The 16748-nt window shown below is 47.5% G+C and overlaps 1 protein-coding gene across 1 annotated transcript in view; it reads right to left on the bottom strand.

The window, feature by feature from the left end:
* Positions 1-16748, bottom strand: part of DCC (DCC netrin 1 receptor) — a 611994-nt gene that overhangs the window by 280630 nt on the left and 314616 nt on the right. The window contains exon 4 of the mRNA XM_083151819.1: positions 2308-2458. Within this exon, the coding sequence (XP_083007945.1) occupies positions 2308-2458 (151 nt within the window). The remainder of the gene's footprint in view (positions 1-2307; positions 2459-16748) is intronic.

Here is a 16748-nt window from a genome sequence, read left to right as displayed (position 1 = left end):
TTACTAGGTTAAAAAGCAGTGTCCTACACGTTTCAAAACCATTTTTGGGCAGTGTGAACGGCTCTATTTCTATGGCTTGAAACGTGTTGCTTGGGGGTTAAAAGGGTTGAATGTGTCAGTGGTATTACATGCTATTTAAAACAGTTTTCGCCTGCAATGTGAAAGGGGTTTAGTGGCTCAGACCCATTTTAAATACCGTTTCAAAATACAGGGTCTTAAACGTTTAGGCAACGTGAAAGCAGCATAACTGTCACATATCCCAGATCACCTAGCTGGTGCACAGCTGTAGTCATTACTGTCACATGACCCAAATCACCTAGCTGGTGCACAGTTGTAGTCATTACTAACTGTCACATGTCCCAAATCACCTAGCTGGTGCACAGCTGTAGTCATTACTGTCACATGACCCAAATCACCTAGCTGGTGCACAGCTGTAGTCATTACTAACTGTCACATGTCCCAAATCACCTAACTGGTGCACAGCTGTAGTCATTACTAACTGTCACATGTCCCAAATCACCTAGCTGGTGCACAGCTGTAGTCATTACTGTCACATGACCCAAATCACCTAGCTGGTGCACAGCTGTAGTCATTACTAACTGTCCCATGTCCCAAATCACCGGGTTGGTGCACAGCTGTAGTCATTACTAACTGTCCCATGTCCCAAATCACCGGGTTGGTGCACAGCTGTAGTCATTACTGTCACATGACCCAAATCACCTAGCTGGTGCACAGCTGTAGTCATTACTAACTGTCCCATGTCCCAAATCACCTAGCTGGTGCATAGCTGTATTCATTACTAACTGTCACATGTCCCAAATCCCCTAGCTGTTGCACAGCTGTAGTCATTACTAATTGTCACATGTCCCAAATCCCCTAGCTGGTGCACAGCTGTAGTCATTACTAACTGTCCCATGTCCCAAATCACCGGGTTGGTGCACAGCTGTAGTCATTACTAACTGTCCCATGTCCCAAATCACCTAGCTGGTGCACAGCTGTAGTCATTACTAACTGTCCCATGTCCCAAATCACCGGGTTGGTGCACAGCTGTAGTCATTAATAACTGTCCCATGTCCCAAATCACCTAGCTGGTGCATAGCTGTAGTCATTACTAACTGTCACATGTCCTAAATCCCCTAGCTGGTGCACAGCTGTAGTCATTACTAATTGTCACATGTCCCAAATCCCCTAGCTGGTGCACAGCTGTAGTCAGTCCTACTATAGATCCACTGGTGGCCTGAGATACATGAACTGTTGGTAGATCTTGAGAACAGGTTAGGCCATTATTTGTGGATCAAAACCCATAAGGATATAAGGAGCCTGCAGCCATTACCAGCACCATTCGCCGTATGAGGACTACAAATCCTGGACTTCACCCTGCATCATCTCCTCTTGTGATTCCTTGGTTAATCATATACTGCCGGTAAAAGTATCACACTTGTGGCATAGGGACAGGGACATCTTTCCCACGTGGGCTACTGCCCGGGGGGCCCACAATCATAGGGGCCCCAGAGCAGTGTACGGAAGGGCAAATCATAAATCAAATATTACTTATGACAATCCCATTCGCGCTGGCCCACCCCTTCCCGCGTTCAGCACAAATGTCAGGTAAGATGTCATCACGCCTGACGTTATCAGTAAGGAGCACCAAGAGAGATGGGGTTGTGTAGGCAGGGGGCCCTGCATAGGGACTGACAGTTTCACCCTGTTAAAAGGCTGACGGTAACTATATAATATGATACACATTGACATCTAAAGACTGCTTCATATTCTCCATGGCAATCTAGGAACGCACAGCCAGCTACTAATAATATCAGTGCTGTTTTTTCTTCTGTAATATGTGTTTTTTATTCTTATAAAAATGGTGAAAAGTCAATCCAATTGTAATTTTTTAATTATTTTAATATATGTCTAGCGCTGCTTTTCTTTGTATCTTTTGGTTATGCTGGGGATCTTAGTTACAGTTCCTACATATGGTATAAAACATTTATTGTACATTTCACCTCTATGAGGTGAAATACCGCCATTGACCACTAGAGTCCACGCGGCGGACCATATTACTCCTTTGTGTGCAAAAAAAAAGGTGCCATAACAGAAAGTGAAATCAATTTTTGCAGGGACACTGATCTCTTTGAAACTTGCTGGATATGAGAGAAAGGGAGCTGTGAAGACAGAGAATGGGGGTAAGAGCAGATAGGAACTGTGGGTAGGGTGGAGAGTTTGTAGGCTAAAAACTGTCACAGCTCAAAGTGAAAGTACATTGCAATAGCCGCCATTTTTAACTATTGTATTACTATTAGTACATGCCTTGCTGGAATGACTTCCTCTCCGCGCATCCAGAAGACGGTCGGCGTTGGGTACCCAGACACAGCACATTCCAGAACCGCATCTTGTCCTTCAACAACTGCCACGTTTGAAGGTCTTTGCAGAAAGATTTGCTGCCGGTGTAACCCGGATTCTGCAAATGGAAAACATTTTAGTTACTCTGAGTCCTTTTGTTGGAATCTGCTCATCTAATGATAGTTTTGAACTGAGAAGAAAAGCACAGTGTGCGCTAGCATTTACAACAGAGGAAAACCTCATTTGCATTCCCAATCAGCATAATGGCAGCAGTATGATTGGGCGATTCAGCCCATTTGCTGGCAGGCTCAAAATGTTGAAGCTTTTAACTGCACTGTATAGCAGCTGGACTGATAGATACAAACTACCAACCAACCAGCTCCTAGCTGTCATTTTTTCCAGGCCTGCAGCATGGCGGTAAGGAGTTGATTTGACCGTTACTCTCTCCACGTTATCGCTCTTCAAGGCTTAGTACATATCTGCACCAGGAGTAAGTAGTATCTGTACTTACACCAGTGGCGGTAACACCAAGGGGCGACTAGGGGCGGTCGCACCGGGGCCCCCACACATCAGGGGCCCCCACACTCCAAGTGGGTGGTGGGTGGTTGGCAGGCAGCGGGGTCCAGGCAGAGTGTCCCTGGGGTCCGGGTAGCGTGGGGCGGGCAGGGGCTGCACGGTCAGCGGCGGGGTCCCTGCGGTGGATGGGAACTAGTTCCCATCCGCCGCAGGGACCCAGCAGCAAATGGGAACTAGTTCCCATCCTCCGCAGGGACCCCGCCACTGCCATTCCGCCGCAGCGGCAGTTGGAAGCCTTGCAGCAGTGCTGGAAGGTAGATGCCATATTCTCCCACTCACCTGCCAGCCCCGCAGCTTCCCACTGCCCTGCTCTCTTGTCACACTGTCTCCAGGGGGGACCTACCCCGCTCATCCCACCTGATTACCCCGTATCCTAGGCTAGGGGGGGCCCAAAATTTTGTTGTCCAGAGCCCCAACAGACCTTAATCCAACCCTGACTTACACCCTGCAGTGCTATCGTAGGCTTGTGTTTAAATTCCCCTATTTGTACGCAATATAATCATGCAATGATGTGTCGTGGACATGACAGAGAATACAAATGTCTGGGAGTGTCACGGAAAACGCAGCGTGCCCAGGCGTTTAGGGGAAGTTGTGTGATGTCATCTCCTGCCCTGATCCACACTGTTTCTATTGTAGCAACCGAGTAAGTCCTGGGCTACACACAGACTGCGCACACTGGGGAATCATTATATGGCAAGGGGTGTGGCCTGGTGTGTGAGGGGAAGTCATGTGATGTCAGCTCCACCCCCGATCAGCCTGATTCTGTCACAGCTGCTGAGTAAGTCCTGGGCTACACACAGACTGCGCACACTGGGAAATCATTCAATGGTGAGTGGCGTGCCCAGATGTGACAGGAAGTCATGTGATGTCAGCTCCACCCCCAATCAGCCTGATCCTGTCGCAGCTGCCAGGTAAGTCCTGGGCTACGCACAGACTGCGCACACTGGGAAATCATTCAATGGTGAGGGGCGTGCCCAGGTGTGTGACAGGAAGTCATGTGATGTCAGCTCCACCTCCGATCAGCCTGATCCTGTCACAGCTGCCAGGTTAGTCCTGGGCTACGCACAGACTGCGCACACACTGGGAAATCATTCAATGGCAAGGGGTGTGACCAGGTGTGTGAGGGGAAGTCATGTGATGTCAGCTCCACCCCTGATCAGCCTGATTCTGTCACAGCTGCTAAGTAAGTCCTGGGCTACGCACAGACTGCGCACACTGGGAAATCATTCAATGGTGAGGCCCGTGAATGGATTTGTGGGAAATCCAGCTCAATCCAGGTCATGTATGTAACGTGTGCTGTATGGTTCCCCTGGGGATCACATAAATAGAATATAGTGGTAACACCCTGGAATCAGCATGCTTCACACACTCCTAAGCTTGCCCCCAAACACCTGTGAACTAGCCAATGGGATTCTGGGGGCCGGCCACTATACTTCTGCTCATCTGATCCCCGGGGGAAACCATCCAGCACACATAGTACATAACTAATCCCATGCATGTTTACATTTCATGCTCAGCGCTGCAGCTGCCACCGGGAATAACCCCTGACACCGGTCAGTCAGGATGATCTGAAATGTTGTGTCTGCCACCCAAATCATTTATTCAAATCTTTTGAATAGCTCTTTAAATAAAAAGACACCGACGGGCATAAAAATAATTTTGGAAGGCAGAGTTCACTCACTTGTCATCTTTGACCTTTTTCTCTTAGAACTTGTTGGTCAAAAAACAACAGTTTAAAAAGACTAATTTCATCTCGAACTGTGAAACCAGTCAAGCGCCAGAAAGCCAATCGGTTGGCTGTAAAACACTGGTATTTTTACACAGGGAAAACATTTCTTTTTATTCCAATTACAAGGGCAAGGTCACAAATAAATTCATCTCTTTTTATCGGAGAAGTCAATAATACCCATTGTGCTGCATTTTGTTAACAATCTCAGTTCCTCACCCTGTTGTTCTAGCCGGTCCAATAACAGGTGGCAATCGAAATGTGTACATGAAAAAAATATTGTGTGGATTCAAAAGACACTGGCGCCCTGTGATCTCAAGGAATGTGTAGTATGTGTAAGGGGGGAAGTTCAGGTATAATTATCAAAGACCCAATTGCAGGAACAGTTAGACTCAGCGCGCCTGTTCGCCAGCACTTTATAACGAATAATGCGGCTTTTCTAGTCATTTCACTGGCCCAGGGATTAATGCTAATGTTTAGCCCCATAAATGCTTTTCCTGCTATCTACAGTAACATCACATAATTGCCCGTTGATCCACGCGCTGTGTTGAATTTCGAGCCCAGAGTTTAAGCATGAGGTCAGAAAACAGCCTTCGCCACAATAGAAAAATAATATTCTGTAATAACCGGCGTGCAGGAAAATAGTGAGAGGTTTTATGTGAACGGAAACTGCAGTAAGGGAAAAACTACGGCCTGTGAGGAGAAAAATAGAGTCCTGGGGGTGTATTTACCCAAGTTTGATGATGGATGTTGTTGGCTATTTTTTTTTTTTGGGGGGGGTGTCAATGTTGATTGATTTAAAATCAATCTTCATTGACGTTAGGCTTCCACGGCTAAAACACACATTTACTGGAAGATTAATTTTATATTCATTTTTAAGCGTTAGTAAATGTGTGTTCTAGCATACCTCCCAACATTTTCAGCCATTTTCAGCGGGACTGTCCTGCTGTACTTGGGACGGGTGAGGTAGCGCAGGAATGTCGACTTTTAGGCTTCCCTCTCTGTGAATGGCAAGTATGTGGCGATTAAGTTTGATTTTTAAATCGATCAACACAGACCCTTAAGTAAATATACCCCTAAACTGGGGTATGAATGACCCACCAGGGAATGCTATGATATGTGGGGTGCCCCCTCCCCCCCTCAATAATCCGCTGGGCCAGTCCAACCTACCTGGACAGAGCAATCAATGCAGGATTCGTTTGAAACTGCCATATGCAAAACAGCTAGTTTTCCGTAGCACAGGATTGTGCAAATGGAATAGACAACAGGTGGAAATTATAGGCAGTTAGCGACACCCCCAATAAAGGAGATGCTCTGCAGGTGGTGACCACAGACCACTTCTCAGCTCCGATGCTTTCTGGCTGATGTTTTGGTCACTTTGGAAAGCTGGCGGTGCTGTCACTCTAGTGGTAGCATGAGACAGAGTTTACAACCCACACAAGTGGCTCGGGTAGTGCAGCTCATCCAGGATGGCACATCAATGCGAGCTGTGGCAATGGTTTGCTGTGTCTGTCAGTGTAGTGTCCAGAGCATGGAGGCGCTACCAGGAGACAGGCCAGTACATCAGGAGACATGGAGGAGGCCATAGGAGGGCAACAACTCAGCAGCAGCAACGCTACCTCCGCCTTTGTGCATGGAGGAACAGGAGGAGCACTGCCAGAGCCCTGCAAAATAACCTCCAACAGGCCAAAAATGTGCATGTGTCTACTCAAACGGTCAGAAACAGACACCAGGAGGGTGGTATGAGGGCCTGACATCCACAGGTGGGGGTTGTGCTTACAGCCCAACACCGTGCAGGACGTTTGGCATTTGCCAGAGAACACCAAGATTGGCAAATTCGCCACTGGCGCCCTGTGCTCTTCACAGATGAAAGCAGGTTTACACTGAGCATGTCACAAAAAGGGAACGAGGGACTAGCACAGACAACATACTCAATGTAAATGGACCTGCCACATCCCAACAATGTCTCTAGTTGGTGGTGCTCCCGCGAGACATAAATTACTGTACTCACACAAGGAAGAATAAAGGATGACTCTCTTTGTCGGGGCACAACTTGGTACAAGTTTGATATTAATTATTTAATGATATGTATAACTACACCACCTTGTTCACCACCCTTAAAAACACCACCCATGGGAAGAGGCTCATACAGAAATTATTTTTATATTTTTATATGCAGAATTATTGTGAACAGGTACAAAAACAAAATGATTGGTACTCGCATTGAGCACCAAATTATGTGAATGTATCAGCCGTTCAATTATCATCTCAATATCGGGATATTCTCCCATGAGGCATTGGAATGGCCTGGCTGAAAATTTATTGAGGTGACATTTGTACAAAAATATTTTTCCTCTCATAAAGGAGAAATTCATAAAAATATACAAGCGATATGTTTTTACATTTATATTTTTTACAAGTGAAAAGAGTGCAAAAATGGGTTAATAAAAATTCGGCAAAATATCTGATTGTTATTAGGTGACTGTCACGGCGGGTTTACCACAGCATATAGTTCTGTGGTTTATATGGGCAAAATTGCCTACATTGATATGGTGCTCTATTGTATTTTTATCTCTATAGAGAAATATCAGGAATTCCCAAGAATAGACAGTTATAATAGGGGAAAAATAGCTGATTTCCCTTAGTCTCCAATCATTCCTACTGTCCGGCCGTGTGTCAATCACCCCCTCATCTGGTCCGTTCACTGTCTATATGACACACGGCCGGAGCACCATATCAATGTAGGCAATTTTGCCCATATAAACCACAGAACTATGGGCCTTATTCTGGTTGGAGCGGCCGGGCCGTACGCGTACGTCCCGGGGTTTTTCATGATCTGCGCATGTGCAGATACGCTAATGCGCCGGCGCGAACACTCCACAACGCTCACGGCCGGGGTCTCAACGTGCGAAAAAACCTGTACGCGAGTGTACGGGTAATGGGGCGGCATAGGGGCGTGTTGATGGGAGCGGCCGAAATAATGAGGGAAAATGGGCGTAAATATGGGCGTACACGGGGGTGTGCACCAAAAATGAGCGGTGCTACTACCGCACGATCGATTAAGGCACCGTTCATTTCGGACACAAAACAGGCGGCCGCCAACCGCCAGCTCAAACCACCCCTACAGATACCGCATGCCAGCGTGCGGCTGAGTTGGCTAATTAACGCTGATTACTACTCAAACACATACACCTGTATGTAATAAGCAATGCTGCAGTCAATTAAGTCCAAACCATGATTTCACTGCCTGCAAGCCACACACACAGCACGCAGACACATTGGAAGCTTATGTTTCTATACTTCTCCACATTTAAAGGTTTGTTTAATTTAAGGTAAGAATCTTTTTATACGCTAAGGTAGGTATTTGCTAAACAGTTAGACACATTCACTACGTGCTTTCATAGACTTTACGCAGTAGCACACTCAATCTACACAAGTCGACATGTGTCAACGTGTTCACTCTAATACAAACATAGGTTTTGTATTTATGATACAATAACATAAACCACATCTAACACCTACAAAGGATGTTTCAGCAATGTTTTAAGCCCATGCCCACTATTTTGCACATTAATTAATTCAATCAATTAATTAATTTTCTTAATTATAGATGAAAGGCAAGATTTGCAGGTCCATATATGTGAAGGGTATGCCAGCGTGCACGGACGTACGCTCACTCTCACGAGCGGTGACTTAAGCTGAGTTTTCCATTGAAAACAATAGGGACCCGTCCGTGCAAGCTGGCGTACGCTCAGATCTCCGCAAGAAGTCGTTGGGAAGACGGACGAAAGACGTCCGTAAACGGCGCCGTACGCTCAGTTGTACGCCAGTTGTCGGAGTGTAAGGGCTGGGCCGTCCGCGTACGTTGCCGTAGGCTCATTTGTACGCCACTCCCCTTCTACGGTATTTCTGCCCGTACGTAAGCGGCTGATTTGTGGGTGGACCTAACCCTAACGGCCACGTACGGCTAGCGTGCGGTAATGGCGAACGTACGCACGTTTGGCCGCTCCGATCAGAATAAGGCCCAATATGCTGTGGTAAACCCGCCGTGACAGTCACCTATTAACAATCAGATATTTCGCCAAATTTTTTATTAACACATTTTTGCACTCTTTTCACTTGTAAAAAATATAAATGTAAAAACAAATCGCTTGTATATTTTTATGAATTTCTCCTTTATGAGAGGAAAAATATTTTTGTACAAATGTCACCTCAATAAATTTTCAGCCAGGCCATTCCAATGCCTCATGGGAGAATATCCCGATATTGAGATCATAATTGAACGGCTGATACATTGGCATAATTTGGTGCCCAATGCGAGTACCAATCATTTTTTTTTTTTTTTTTTTCACCTGTTCACAATAATTCTGCATATAAAAATAATTTCTGTATGAGCCTCTTCCCATGAGTGGTGTTGTTAAGGGTGGTGAACAAGGTGGTGTAGTTATACATATCATTAAATAATTAATATCAAATTGGGCGCCGCCAAAATACACAAGTACCCTTTGGGGGGCCGCACAGCCCTCCATGTGCTCGCCAGAGGTGGCCTGACTGCCATTAGGTACCGAGATGAGATCCTCAGACCCCTTGTGAGACCATATGCTGGTGCGTAAAGAACAAATAAGAATATTTCATTCATTCAGATCTAGGATGTGTTATGTTAGTGTTCCCTTTATTTTTTTGAGCAGTGTATAAAACCAAATGAAGCAGGGACAGAACTTTCTGTTCCAGCAAATTGGAAACAGTTGCTCCGTAAATTGACATTTTCCCTGTTTCTGAACAGCTGTGTGTGTTAGGTATTATTTGTCAATATAATAGTATTTTTTAAAGCGGCAATCATTTACAAGGCCTGGTTTTGCCTTGTAAATGATTGCCTCTTTAAAAAAAACAAAAAAAACAGAGTTTGTCAGGCATCGCGCAAGGCCGCCCAACATGGACATCATTACATCCGGCCTTTCCTAAGAACAATCATGAATAGCGCACCTCAAGGTGGTGAATAACTGTGAAGGGTGGTGGTTTGCACACATAGCTGAGCATTTTTGGGAGGGTCTGAGCAAATTTTGCTAGTTTGAGGTGAAGCTTATTGTCTGGATACCGTCCCTCCAAACCACTATGGCCTGGACAGATTTGGGCTTTGAAGAAATCAAAGAGAAGTCATGAGACTGAGACAAAAAGGATCAAGGGCCTATTGTGGGAAGCATATAGGGTGTGGCCAGTGCATAGTGGGTGTGAATAATGCAGTGTGGGCGTGGCCAGTGCCACATGGGAGTGTACATCCCTTGAACTGTCAGCCACAATATCTTTTAAAAAAAAAGAAAAAAGCTCTTTTTTTTATTATTTAAACCCACCACAGAATCTGGGCTCAATGACTTCTAAGCAAAGTGAAACAACATGGAATAGAAAACAGAGAGAAATCTAACCTACTGTAAATGCAGTTGGAGCAGACCTCAGTACCACGTGACTACTGAGTGGAAATGTTGGATATTGCGGTACAGTAAACATGAATATTTATTTATGAAGAAACATAAACCCACAAAACTGCTGGGATATGCAATTCTACATAGCTGACAAATGTTATTTACAAGCTTATATTGGCTGATGAATTATCTCCACGCTGGTGAGCAATAGGGTCATCGCTGTAATTTATGGTGCAATAAATAGAAGCATACATGGCAGGACGTGTGTAATAATTACATATTTCTGTTTGATTAACTGTATACCTGAAAACATCCTCGCTGATCAGCTGTCAATAGGCGGAATTATATCCGCGGTACTTGTTTCCTAGCACGGCCACAACGATCTTGATCTGGGGCATCGCAGGTAAAAAAATCGCGTCGGTCGCATCGCATGCAGGCTAAAAAATCGCATGCGATGCGACCGACGCGATGCCCGCGATTTCCCATAGGGAACAATGTAAAATGCCTCAATTTCACCAAATCAACATAGGGAACAATGTTAAATGGGCCAGAGAACCCCAAAAACCCCCCTGACCAGTGAAATGGCCCCCCAAAAATAGTTAACGCCACCCCACGATCAACGTCAACCCAAAGCGTGGCGAGCGCAGCGAGCCCGCGAGGGGCGGTGGTACGCGTCCTCCGACCTTTTCATACCCCCACTATCCACGTCGGCTTGGAGTTGAGAATAGAATAGTGTGGCGTGCGCAGCGATCCACCGAGCCCGAAGCGTGGCGAGCGCAGCGCGCCCCGCGAGGGGACGCGGATACCTTCACCGGTAAACACGTCCCTTCGCGGGCTTCACAGGTATCCGCGTGCGCTCGCCACGCTTCGGGCTCGGTGGCTCGCTGCGCTTGCCACACTATTCTATTCTCAACTCCACGCCGACGTGGATAGTGGGGGTATGAAAAGGTCGGAGGATTATTATTATTATTATTATAATTTTATTTATAAGGCGCCACAAGTGTTTCGCAGCGCCGTACAAAGGAACAATACAGGGAAACAAAACTTGGCATAACATTGAATAAATAACAAAAATACAGTACAAATAAAGAGCGCCACAGATCAATACACATTACAGCTTGGATATAAGTAGTGAGGATTCAATCAACATACAACTAGAGGCTTGAGGCCAATGATGGAGAGGAGTATGCAGATGAAGATGGTCACTGAGTGTTGGAGTAAAGGAGAGCTGTGAGTGAAATGTGAAGAGAAGTGGGCTTTGACAACAGGAGGGAAGAGGGCCCTACTCGGAGGAGCTTACAATCTAGTAGGAAGGGGCGACAGACAGATTACAAGAGGTGCAAGCGAGGGGGTGGTGGTTAGATAGCAGGATGTAAACAGGAAACAGGCAAGGGGTCGGAGAACCAGCTGGTTTATGCAGTGGAAGGGTACGCTTTGATAAATAGGTGAGTTTTCAGTGCCCGTTTGAAGCTTTGCAAGGTCGGGGAGAGTCTAATGGAGCGAGGGAGTGCGTTCCACTGAAGGGGTGCAGCACGGGCAAAGTCCTGTACTCTAGCATGGGAGGCAGTGATCAGGGTGGAGGAGAGACGACAGTCGTCAGCTGACCGTAGAGGGCGGGAGGGTGTATGAATGGAGATGAGGTTAGAGATATATGGAGCAATGGAATTAGAGATGGCCCTGTAGGTGAGTGTGAGGTGTTTGAAGAGGATTCTGTAGGGGAATGGAAGCCAGTGCAGATTTTGTTGAAGGGGAGTAGCAGAATTAGAGCGGCGGGAGAGGAAGATAAGCCTGGCTGCAGCATTGAGGACAGATTGGAGAGGAGCTAGTTGGGATTGAGCAAGGCCGGTGAGAAGAGCATTACAGTAGTCAAGCCGTGAGATGACCAATGAGTGGATGATCAGCTTAGTTGCACTCTGTGAGAGAAAGGGCCTGATGCGAGCAATGTTGCGTAACTGGAAACGGCAAGAATGGGCCAGCGTTTGGATGTGGGGTGCAAAGGAGAGGGAGGAGTCAAGAGTGACACCCAGGCAGCGGAGTTGGGGAACAGGGGAGATGATGGTGTTGTTAACAGTGATAGAGATATTAGTAGGGGGCATAGCTCTGGGTGAGGATGCGTACCGCCGCCCCTCGCGGGCTCGCTGCGCTCGCCACGCTTTGGGTTGACGTTGATCGTGGGGTGGCGTTATTTTTGGGGGGCCATTTCACTGGTCAGGGGTTTTTTGGGGGTTCTCTGACCCATTTAACATTGTTTCCTATGTTGATTTGGTGAAATTAAGGCATTTTACATTGTTCCCTATGGGAAATCGCGGGCATCGCGTTGGAACCATCTTATGCTTTTTTTGGCCGCATACGATGCGACCGACGCGATTTTGACTTTTTCAATGCATTTCAATGGGAAATCGCGGGCATCGCGTCGGTCGCATCGTGGACCATTAAAAATTACCCGCGATGCCCGCGATTGTGGCCGTGCTAGGAAACAAGTACCATATCCGCTCTGTGGAAAGATGCGGAATGCGTTTTCTTCCATGTGTATTGGAGTCTTGGCTGATCTCAACTTTCTTCGCTAGGATAATGGGGGTTATTCAGTCCTGTTTGCACGGCTGCGAATTCACAGGCGATAATCAATAGACTGCTCATGCGCACAGCTCATAGTACGCATGCGCGACGCCGTCCTGCGATAAAATCCTGATACTTTTTTGATCCCTGTCCTTAAGGTTGACGAGAAGTTGGCGTTTGGGGGTGGTAATCGGATATTTTCTGGGAGCGTCAAGGAAATCGCAGGTGTGCACAGGCTTTTTAGGGGAAGTCATGTGACTGCCACCACTGCGCTGCGCTCAGTGCGCTGAACAACGGCTGCCAATTAAAATGCTGCACCGGCTTTTGAGCCATTCGGAGCTCGTGTACAGGCAGCCAATCAGAGAGGCTGCCGATAAGCGAACTCTGATTGGCTCACCAGCCGGTGCTGCATTTTAATTGGCCGCCGGCATCCTGAGTTGAAGAAGCCTGCGCTCAGCGACCTCCAGGCTGCAGCTCAGCGGAACAGGCAGGGGCGTAACTAGGACTTTATGGGCCCCATAGCAAAAAATTTAAAGGGGCCCCCCATTATCACTACGAGGATGTTGGGGGGATAGCAAAAGAAACAGTGAGGGGCGTGAAAGACAAAGGCCAGGTTTAAAGTAGAAATGCGGTAAAAACACCGCAATTTCTACTGCACTAAAGTGTGTGTGGGGGGAGGGGGGGGGACTACGCTATAGAAGCCTATGGGCTTCTCTACACATCACTGCTGTGTAAGGGAGAGAAAGGGCATGAAAGAGTGGTTGTCAGTGAGAGGGAAAAAACTGTTAGGGCTATTTCACACACTCCGGCTCCTGCCAGACGGCAAAATCCCGCACGGCCAGGAAGCCGTGCCGCACACCGTAGTTATGAATGGATACAAATGTGTCCATTCACACAGGATGGCCACGGCCGGGCCGCCCGGTTGCAGCCAAATCCCACCACTGGAAGGGACGGCTGCTGGGCTGTGGCTATCCCCCCGTCCCCATTGTAAACCACAGTGTGCGGCACGGCTTCCTAGCCGTGCGGGATTTCACCGTCCGGCAGGAGCCGGAGTGTGTGAAATAGCCCTTAGAGAGAGGGAGAAAAGAAAGAGAGGTAAAGCATGTGGAAAGAGGTGGAGAGGAGAGAGAGAGGAGAAAGAGAGACTAGGGGCAGAGAAAGATAAAGAGAGGTGTTATGGAGGTGGAATGGGAGAGTGTTGAGAGAAAGAGGGGGCAGGGGAAAGAGCATGCAAGAGAGAGGGGGCATGGAGGGAAAGCAGGGGAGAAAAAAGGAGAGACAGCAGGGGTAGAGCAAGGGAGAGATAAGAGAAAGGGGATGGTGTGAGAGTGAAAAAGAGGGGTGTGGGGCGAGATGGTGTGAGACAGGGGAGGCAAGGCAAGGGGGAGAGAGCATGGGTTAGAAAAGAATTGACTTTGTCAGTGAGTCCACCCCCACTCCTGGGCTCCATCTCCTTCTCACCTGCGTAGTCAATGTCAGGTCCCTCAGCTCCGCATCTCCCAGCTGCTGGTCTCCTCTGCCCCCAGCGCCGGCACCTGCAGCGGCTGGTCCCTCAGCGGCCCCATTTGTCACAGCAGCCAGGGGTCTCCTCTGCGTTGGCTCCCCCAGCGGCTGGTCCTTCATCCCCGGCTCCCCCAGCGGCGGCTTCCGCAGCAGGTGGTCTCCTCTGCCTCGGCGGCGGCTCCAGCAATAGCTGGTCTTCAGTGCCTCGGCTCCCGCAGCAGGTGGTCTCCTCTGCCTCGGTGGCGGCTCCAGCAATAGCTGGTCTTCAGTGCCTCAGCTCCCGCAGTGGCTGCTGGTCCCTTAGCCCCGGATCCCCCAGCGGCTGGTCTCCTGCAGTGACTGAAGTCCTATGCGCTGCCGTCTTTCGGTAAGGGGGAGGGGAGCGGGGCACGCAACATTTACCTGACAAAAATTAAAAGGGGTGCAGGGGATGCAACTATAGAGGGTACAGGGGATGCAGCTGCCATGGGGCCCCCCAAGCCCCGGGCCCCATAGCAGCTGCATCCCCTGCACCCTCTATAGTTACGCCACTGGGAACAGGAGATGGGGGACCAGGAGCCAGGTTACAGTAAGTCATGTGAGGAGGGGGGAGGCCCGGGGCCTGGACTGGAAATGAGTCCTGGTCCCCAAAATTCCTGATGGCAGCTCTGCTAGTGGTATACAAGTGAGTTTATATTCTGCTAAAGGATATGTATTGTACTTTATGTGCTATATGTGCATGATGTTTTAGTTACATTGCTGTATGCAGTTAAAATATACACATGCTACCCTTTTACGGACACCAGATGCATTGTTTGTTTGATACTGAACCACGGATTTTTCCATAAAAACTTATATCATACCTGCCTACTCTCCTGGATTTGCTGGGAGGCTCCCAAATATCTCTAATCTCCACAATATCAGAAGGGGAGGGGCAGGACTAAATAGGCTGTGCAGTGGGTGTGGCACAAACAATTGCGCCATTTCGGCCACGCCCCCACTGCACAATGGCGGTATTATAGGCATTGTGCAGCGGAGAGTTGGCGCAATCTGTCCTTTGAGTAGGGAGGGTCATTGTTGGCATTGACATCAATAGTTGCCATCAATGGCAATAGTGCAACCCGACATCGATGGTTGCATACTATGCAATGGATGATCATCAATGGTTTTACCTATTTGCTTTATTTATAGTTTCTTATATAGCGCAGCAGATTCCGTTACAGTGTCTTATATAGCACAGCAGATTCCGTTACAGCGTCTTATATAGCGCAGCAGGTTCCGTTACAGTGTCTTATATAGCGCAGCAGATTCCGTTACTGTGTCTTATATAGAGCAGCAGGTTCCGTTACAGTGTCTTATATAGCGCAGCAGGTTCCGTTACAGTGTCTTATATAGCGCAGCAGGTTCCGTTACAGTGTCTTATATAGCGCAGCAGGTTCCGTTACAGTGTCTTATATAGCGCAGCAGGTTCCGTTACAGTGTCTTATATAGCGCAGCAGGTTCCGTTACAATGTCTTATATAGCGCAGCAGGTTCCGTTACAGTGTCTTATATAGCGCAGCAGATTCCGTTACAGTGTCTTATATAGCGCAGCAGGTTCCGTTACAGTGTCTTATATAGCGCAGCAGATTCCGTTACAGTGTCTTATATAGTGCAGCAGATTCCGTTACAGTGTCTTATATAGCAACAGATTCCGTTACAGTGTCTTATATAGCGCAGCAGATTCCGTTACAGTGTCTTATATAGCGCAGCAGATTCCGTTACAGTGTCTTATATAGCGCAGCAGATTCCGTTACAGTGTCTTATATAGCGCAGCAGATTCCGTTACAGTGTTATATAGCGCAGCAGATTCCGTTACAGTGTCTTATATAGCGCAGCAGATTCCGTTACAGTGTCTTATATAGCGCAGCAGGTTCTGTTACAGTGTCTTATATAGCGCAGCAGATTCCGTTACAGTGTCTTATATAGCGCAGCAGATTCCGTTACAGGGTCTTATATAGCGCAGCAGATTCCGTTACAGTGTCTTATATAGCGCAGCATATTCCGTTACAGTGTCTTATATAGCACAGCAGATTCCGTTACAGTGTTATATAGCGCAGCAGATTCCGTTACAGTGTCTTATATAGCACAGCAGATTCCGTTACAGTGTCTTATATAGCGCAGCAGGTTCTGTTACAGTGTCTTATATAGCGCAGCAGGTTCTGTTACAGTGTCTTATATAGCGCAGCAGATTCCGTTACAGTGTCTTATATAGCGCAGCAGGTTCTGTTACAGTGTTATATAGCGCAGCAGATTCTGTTACAGTGTCTTATATAGCGCAGCAGATTCCGTTACAGTGTCTTATATAGCGCAGCAGGTTCCGTTACAGTGTCTTATATAGCGCAGCAGATTCCGTTACAGTGTCTTATATAGCGCAGCAGATTCCGTTACAGCGTCTTATATAGCGCAGCAGATTCCGTTACAGTGTTATATAGCGCAGCAGATTCTGTTACAGTGTCTTATATAGCGCAGCAGATTCCGTTACAGTGTCTTATATAGCGCAGCAGGTTCCGTTACAGTGTCTTATATAGCGCAGCAGATTCCGTTACAGTGTCTTATATAGCGCAGCAGATTCCGTTACAGTGTCTTATATAGCGCAGCAGATTCCGTTAC

The sequence above is a fragment of the Crinia signifera genome, chromosome 1, assembly GCF_055691185.1.
Source record: "Crinia signifera chromosome 1, ASM5569118v1, whole genome shotgun sequence".
Classification (NCBI taxonomy): Eukaryota; Metazoa; Chordata; class Amphibia; order Anura; family Myobatrachidae; genus Crinia; species Crinia signifera.
Note: the sequence above shows the minus strand (reverse complement) of the source record. Positions and strands in the feature narration are given on the sequence as shown.